This window comes from Diceros bicornis, chromosome 18 (assembly GCF_020826845.1).
Source record: "Diceros bicornis minor isolate mBicDic1 chromosome 18, mDicBic1.mat.cur, whole genome shotgun sequence".
Taxonomy (NCBI): Eukaryota; Metazoa; Chordata; class Mammalia; order Perissodactyla; family Rhinocerotidae; genus Diceros; species Diceros bicornis.
This window is the reverse complement of record NC_080757.1, coordinates 15862400-15870236: the sequence shown is the minus strand read 5'-3', so window position 1 is coordinate 15870236 and position 7837 is coordinate 15862400. Positions and strand designations below refer to the sequence as shown.

At 56.5% G+C, this 7837-nt stretch overlaps 1 protein-coding gene across 1 annotated transcript in view; it reads right to left on the bottom strand.

The window, feature by feature from the left end:
- Window positions 1-1890: 1890 nt before the first annotated feature.
- The window catches only part of RTN4RL1 (reticulon 4 receptor like 1), a 68823-nt gene continuing 62876 nt past the window's right edge, over window positions 1891-7837 (bottom strand). Inside the window, exon 2 of the mRNA XM_058560108.1 lies at window positions 1891-7285. Coding sequence (XP_058416091.1) covers window positions 5961-7285 — 1325 coding nt within the window. The 3' untranslated portion in view covers window positions 1891-5960. The remainder of the gene's footprint in view (window positions 7286-7837) is intronic.

Here is a 7837-nt window from a genome sequence, read left to right as displayed (position 1 = left end):
CCGGGATCCGAACCCGCAAACCCCGGGCCGCCGAAGCAGAGCGCGGGAACTTAACTGCTACGCCACTGGGCCGGCCCTTGAAAATTCTCTTTAGTAATTATCCTCAAATCTCTCTCTGGCTGGAGTGGTGAGCGGCTGTTTGGATGCTGCCACATCTCAATCTCTGGTCAACTGCCAATCAGAGGGCATCACTGTCTTGCCCATAACTGTCCCTGAAGCTGGTGGGGTGGGTGATGTGGAGCAGGTTGCCTCCGAGGCCTCCCACATGTTTAGATCCTCAGCACTTGTGCTTCCTTCTTCCTTCCAGTCTGTCTCCTGGGAAATGGTACTTACAGAGATTGAGGAGTTTAATACATCTCTCACTTCCTCTCTCTTTTCTGAGGCCCTGAGAGGGAGCAGCAGAAGCTGTGGCTGGCAGGGGTCCCCGGAGATGCCTGGGTGAAGGAGGAGGGGGTGGCGTGGAGCCTCAGCCAATTTGGGAAGCACTGTGACCCAAGCACATTTTGCAGCAGCAATGTCAAGTCCTGCTGTTCAGGCGGCATGCCATTAGTGTGCATGCTGCCACACAGAAATCGGTGACAAAAAGGCACAGCTTTCCCTACCCTCCCAGTGCTTAGAAACTAACGGCTCTAATGAGAAATGAGAGCTGAAAGGAGAGAGACGGGGGGCAGGCCACATCAGTGCAGGCTGGCGCCGTATCTTGGAAGAGGCTGACCCACTTCTTTTGGAGATAAGGAGCCTTGTGGACCAGCCTGCTGAAATGCCACTTGAATTAGCCACTGCTCCCTGCACAGGGGTCTCCTTTGTTCTCACCCCTCCCTCATGGCTCTTGGAGGGAGTCCTGTCAATACAGCCCCACAGCTACTCTCTTCTCTTTCTCCCCTGGGGCATCCTCGGTCCCTTCACCTAGTGGACTCTCTAGGGCCATAAACTAGCCTGATTTCAGCGGCCCTCCTAAAAGAGACAGACTGAGAGAGCACAAGTGGGCATGCATCACGCCGAGCCTCCCTTTTCTCCTGGTTTTTTGATTGTGCGGTGAGTTATTTAGCCAACAATAGATGTTTATGTATATTTTTTTAGAGCTTGTTATTTATTAACAGCCTGCAAAGGGGGAGACCAGGAGATTTATACTGAGAGCGCAGTGAGTTAAAAGGGACAATTAGTGGAGCAGAAAGAGATATCGAGCAGAGAATTGTAAAGGATATTTTAATGCACAATCAAAGGTTCTTGAGATATTTTCCAAGTAGACAGAAGGTAAAAGAAAATTGGCCCATTACGAGCTGATAGCGGGGGAATTGGTGACACAGGATGGAGTAATGGCTGATGGGCTGAACTCCTACTTAGTGGAAGGTGAGGCCAGAGAGCCAGACTGGGAGGAGATGAGCCAGAATGTGGCCGCAGCAGGGCAGTAGGCTTAACAGTAGAGGTTGGCCGGGACCGCATCAAAATGTGGACTCGCCCCCGGTCAATCAAAGAATGTGCACAGAGAAAGGCTGGCGGTCTCTGGGTCAGTGTCGAGTAGGGCTGTGAGGAGCTGGGTCCTGGAGGTGGGTCTGGCCAGGGACTGGTGGGGACAGCTTGAGGGGTTGGTGAGAATATGAGGGAGGATTTGCTGGGAGCTCCTGAGGCCCTGAGGCCCCCAGTCGGCTCCAGGGAGCCCTCCCAGCAAACAGGTTCTCTCTGACCCCAGGCCCTGAAGCTCATCCTCCAAGAAGCCTTCCTGCCCACCCCACCCAGGGCCCTCAAACCACCCAACAGGCCTTCTGGAGCCCCCTTTGCTATGGTGGCAGAGTGCTGGGTGATTAGTTAGGTGAGGAGTAAACATTTGCTAAATGGGATTCTTGGCTCCTTGGTAACGAACAGCCCCTCGCAGGAAAGAAAGGTGGGAGATAGTTGGGGGGTTCTGGGGATGGCTGATGGGCACTCAGAGCAGTACACGTGGAGGTGGCCGAGGGGGTATCTGGGTAGCCGTGCTTGGAAGCAAGGAGAGGGGCTGAGGGCTGAGCCCTGTGTGGAGGGGAAAGGAGGGAGCGCGGGAGACAAAACGGTTACAGGATACTTTCCGAGCTCAGAAGCAGCAGGTGTCTGGGAACGGGCCTCTGGCCCAGGCAGATTTCCAGAGAGCGCTCCAGCTTGCTGGCACGAGGAAAGGATCTGGCTGAGCAAAAGAAGCAAGTTGCGATGATGAAACCCACTGTTGAGGAACATTGGCAAGTGTGCCACGGGTGGGGACCACGTGTTTAGAGGCTGGGGGAGTAGGGTAGGAAAGAGGACCCCAAGTGGGGGGGCCACGCCTCCACTCCCAGAGTCGAGTCCAAGTCCCTGAGTAGGATCCCCCCAGGGTCTTCCCCTTGCCAGGCTCGCCTCCCACACCTCCCCAAAAAGCGTTCCCAGTCCTCAACTCGAAGATCTTTGCTGATACCCCAAACGCAGTGCTATTGCATGCCTCCAGCCCTCTGCCTGGAATACTCCCTATGCTCTTTCTCTGCCTGCTTCCTCATCCTGTGAGAGCCAATGGAGTGTCCTCTTCTCCTGGAAACCCTTCCTGACTGCCCCCACCCCAGCTGAGTTTCTCATTGTAGGGGGGCGCTAACAGAGGCACCAATCCCACACTGGTTTCATCAATCTCATACTTGTTTCCAGATCTAGGGTCTGAGCTCCTTATAGGAGAGCCACGTCTTCCCACTTTTATGTCCCCAGAGCCTGGGCCAGTGGCTGGCGCATGTAGGCCCTTGATCAGCATTTGTTGAATGAAGGGTAGGGAGCCAGCCAAGCTCTGGCGTCATGGGAGGAGCTTGTGTGGAGAGACTCTGAGACCACCAGTGGCCACCCAACTCCTGCCAAAGGCCACCCCCTAGAATAGAGGGCTAGATGGCCAGAGCGGAGAGAGGGAGAAGAGGAGATGGCTCCTTCCTGGGGCCTAGGGAACCTGCTGAGCGAGGATGGCAGAGGGGCTGGCCCCGTCAGGAACAAAGGAGGGGTGGCCTCAGGATTCCCAGGGGCAGGAACCCACACCTCCCTGCCCTGTACCTCCAAGGAGAGTGGTGAGTCTGGTGAGTAGAGGGGCCTTTGCTTAGTCCCGGACTTGTCAACTTGCTCTGATGTATTGGGCAATGGTGTCATTGTAACTGCGTAGCATACGAGCTGCTGAGTGACAAGTGATGTCATCCACAATAGAGCTGCTTTTATTCTCTCTACCTCCTAGAGGAGAAAGCTGCTAAAAATACACCTAGCGTCCTGGGCCCCTCTGTCTTGCCTCTAATAACAGTCGGCAACCAGAGACTATGCTGCGTTCGACAGAAGCAGATCGTTTATAAAACATTAGCATTTCTTGTGCTGACATTCCACTTCCATATTACAGGACTTACCAAGTCTTTTTTTAAAAAAATTTAATAAAGTGCTTGGACTCTTGATTTTCCCACTGAGGGCTTTGCTGTCTAAAGTTGGAAATGAAATCAACAACATAACAACATCCTCTGGTTCTAAGGGACAGCCAGGCCCTGGCACTGGCCTGGGTAAGAACAGGCGGACCATCAGGGAGCAACCACAGGCCAAAGATGATTTGTTCTGCCATCGTCGGGCTCCCTTCAGTGCATGTTTCAAGCCTCGTCCAGAGGAGGATTTGTCCAGGCCTGAAAACAGCCCTCCTCCCTCTTCGTGAGGAATGCTCTCCTTTCCCCGAAGCCAAAGAGGCATGTGCAGCCTCAGGACCCTGCCCACTGCTGTTCGCGTCCGTCCCTGGCCTCCTGGAAACCCCTCTGAGCCCCAGGAACTAGCAGTTCCCTTCCAGCCATCTCTGAGCACCCCCAAAATCAACAGCTCAGTAGGTTCTTGGGAACAGGCTGAGAAGGATCCAGGACCAGCCTGCTCTGGGGAGAGACACAGAGAGAGTGCCGCCCCAGCGCAGCCAGAGTGTGGGAAGTGAGTCATATTCTGTGCCGGCGAGGGAAGAACCATCGAACGGAGAACAAGTGTGTGTGTGTGTGTGTGTGTGTGTGTGTGTGTGTGTGTGCACGAGAGTCCCTGTGAGTCAGCGTGCCCCTGCCCCCTATGGCTTCTCCTGCCAACAAATGTGCTGTGTTCTCAACGCTGTGCCCGGCCAGGCTCGCCCACCCAACAAAAGCCGGGGATCTGCCACCCCTTTAGGAATGCGGGGTTAGGAAATGAGAAACCGGGTACTTGTCCAAGAGAAATTTTTTTAATTATTATTTTTCTCTCTTAATTGGATTCAGTGTTTCTTGCTCCTCACACACATCCTCTCTGGTGGGGAATTCAGGTTTGTGCAAAGCGCAAAGGAGATTATGCTCGCCCAGGGCCCTGGCCAGCAGCATGGCCAACCTTGACTGGAGACCCTGTCCCCTGGCTGGGCTTGCCTGCTCCATTCCCTGCACATCCCTGCTCCTGACCCTGAGTCTGGCCCCCTGACCTCTGCCCATCCCCGGGCATCTTCATAAGAGCCAGGAGGGTACAGGGCCTCCGTAATGCAGAAGTGCCTGAGATGGTTCTTGAAAATTCCCTTTTTGTTCCCCTTCTGCTAAGGCCACCTGACGCTTTCTCTCCTGCCACCCTACATAAGGCCCTCACTGGGATGCCCATCAAAGAGCCTCAAGGAAAAATTCAGCAGGTGAGCCATGCTGGAGGCCTGGGCTCATGCCCAGAGTCTCCCTGGCCTGTCCAGACCATCACTGGCAAAACCCTAGGCTGACGACACTGCCCAGCCCATTGGACTAACACTGTGGATGCCTCCTTGCCCATCAGCTTAAAAGACCCAAAGCCCCTTCCTTCACCTTCTCCATCCAGCCCGTCCCCAGGGCCTGGCTCCCTGACGTCCAACAAGCTTCTCACTTCTCACCCTGATGCCAACAGCTACCATAGTGGGGGTGATGGGGTGCTCTGGGGCGGCAGACAGGCTTGGGTTGCATATAAAAACATGGTGATGCGCTAAATAGCTAAGAATATTGGTCCCCTGAAGTGATTCTTGCTGCCTCCCCTTCTCCCTGACCCTCCCCACTGACCCTTTGCCCCAGGCCCTGGCAAGCCCAGGTTACATGGGGACTATTGTTGCCAGGTTGGGATTCTAGACAAAAATCCTATAACTCTTCTTGCTAGGAATCACCAATACAATCCTTAGTTCATCAGATATAGTTTTCCATATAGTTTACAAACATGAGAAGACATACAGTTTTGTAAGGGAGTGGGGCGGGGGACCTGTGCATTTGTGTATATATATATGTAGAGAGTGTATATATATATATAAGTGGACGTAGTTAGAAAACTGCACCTCCTCTAAGAACCTCATGGAACAGGATGAAGTTCTCAATTTCAGCCTCTGATGATCTTTCCTTTGGTAGTTGGTTCTTGGAGCCCAGCAGCTGGGCCTGGGTCTGCCAGGGTTGCCTGAGACATCAGGAATGAGAGGCGTTACCCCCAAGGGAGGGACTGAAGGTGGCAAACGGCTAGATTCAGCGCAGGTTGACTAAGTGGCCTCAAGCAAGAGCCAAAATACCACCTGCTCATGTGCTCCCAGACGGCTGGTCGGCCCAGCCCCTTGGGGGAGCCTCGTCTGTTCTCCTCTGGGTCCTGCTTCCTCCGGGAGTGGTGGGGGCCCTCAGACCTCTCCAGATGACCAACATTCCACATAGCCTGGCTCCCGTGGGGCACTGTCCCATGGCTGCTAAGGAAGGATTCACTTTTCGCACTTGAACCGCCTTGCTGGATGGGTGCTGTCCGTGGGTGCTCGGCGGGGGCTGGCTGGAACGCTGGGTGAGATGCGCTAATTCCCTCCCGCTTGGGGCTGTACACTTTGGGTTTATAATCCACCGGGCAGGGCCCAGACAGCAGCCAAAGCCTCTACCAGCCTTTGCCTGAAACCCAGCAGATCCTCCACTTGTTAAAAAAAGAAAAGAAATTCTGTTCCTTGGTGGACATGTGGCAGTGCTGGGTGCTGGCTCCTTGAGCCCTCAGCGGAGAGTGACTGCCAGCCCCAGTATCCAGGCCAGGAGCGATGCCCCCAGGGAACTGCCTGAGGAGGCCTGCTGCACCCCACTGGGGGCACGGATGGGGGTCCTGCGGGCACACTTGCCCTTCCTCTTGGGCCGTGCCGTGGGCATGATGTCAAAGCTGAACTTGTGCTGGTAGTCGGGGGCGTAGTCCTGCAGCTCGTGGGCCTGCTTCCCGGCGCCCGCCTTCGAGACCTGGTTGCGGTTCCTGTGGCTGGTGCAGTTCTTTCCCGGCTTCTTGCGGCCCAGCCGGGAGCCGGGCAGATGGCCATGTGCGTGGCCCTTGTCCCTGGCGGGGCCGTGGGGTGGGTGGTGTTCCTTGCGGGCAGCCCTGTCAGTGGTGGTGAGCGTGTGCGACTTGATCTGGTGCGGGGACGCTGGCCCTGTGCAGTTCCGGAAGTCCTCGGCCCTCAGCAGCTTCAGGTCCCGGCCACGCCGCAGCTCGGGGGACACGCAGGGAACGGCGGAGCTGGAGCCTCGGAACCTCCGCAGCCATTCCCACAGGGAGCGCGCCCGGCAGCCACAGTCCCAGGCGTTCCCGTTGAGCCGGAGGAACTCCAGGGCCCCCAGGGGTGCCAGGCAGTCGCCCTGCAGCTCAGTGAGACTGTTGTTGAAGAGGAAGAGGGTGGTCAGCCTGCGGAGGTCGTGGAAAGCCTTGTGGTGGACCCACTGCAGCTGGTTCTCATGCAGCAGCAGCCGGTCCAGGTTCACCAATCCCCGGAAGGTATCCTGGCCCAGGCTCCACAGCTTGTTGCCATGGAGAAACAGGTGGCTGAGGTTGACCAGGTCCACAAAGATGTCATCCTGGAGGTACTCAATGTGGTTGTCCTGCAGGTAGAGGTACTGCAGGCTGTGTAAGCCACCGAAGATGCCCGCCGGCAGGGCGCTGAGCCCACACTTATAGAGGTAGAGGGCATGGAGCTTCACCAGACCCTGGAAGGTCTCAGGTGCCAGCGTCCGCAGCTGCCGGTTGTCGCCAAGGTCCAGCTCCTCCAGGTGCACGAAGCCCTCAAAGGTTCTGGGGTCAATGAAGGTGATGTTGTTGGAGTAGATCCACAGGGTGACCATAGCGGGGCTGAAGTGGCCCCGCTGGAGGAGGGTGATGCGGTTGTTCTGCAGGAAGATGCGCTCGCTGTCCTCTGGGATGCCCTCAGGGATGGCATCGAAGTTGTGAGCCTGGCAGCTGACCGTCATGGGTGCCGGGTAGCACACACAGTCCCGCGGGCAGCCGCCACCCAGGGGCAGCTCCCCGGCCAGCAGCAGAAGTAGCAGTTCCACACAGCACCCTGGCAGGAGAGAGAGCACAGCCAGGTCAGGGGCTGCCCTAGGAGGCGAGAGACGGACAGGGTGCAGGGCGGGGATGGGCACGAGACCCTCGATGGCCGGCTGGGGCTCTGTCCTTGTCTGCTGTGCTCAGCAGTCTGGGATGGTAAACTCCTGAAGGCCTGGCTCCGGGTGGAAGGGAGGAAGGCAGGTCAGGCCCACGCCAGGCCCCATCTGCGGCTAGATACTGCTCCCTACACCCTGGCGCCCACCTCTGCTGGGGGTTCTAGCTCCAGCCTGGGCCATGAGGTGAGCTTGGCGTGAAGGCTCTGCTCCCTCATACTTCCTTAGCCCCACACATAAAACTCTCTAGCTGCACCCCAGAGCTTCTGGGCCCTGCCCCTTCAGGCTCTGTCTGCCCTGTTGGGGTAGGGGTCACAACCCTGGACACAGCAGCCAGCCTCCAGTTCCTGTCCCAGCTCTGCCACTTAGTTGTCAGTATCTGTGTGAACAGATAGTGGTGCAGACTCCTGTCTAACAAAGTAAATATCTCCTATGGAGTCCTGAGGAGTCTT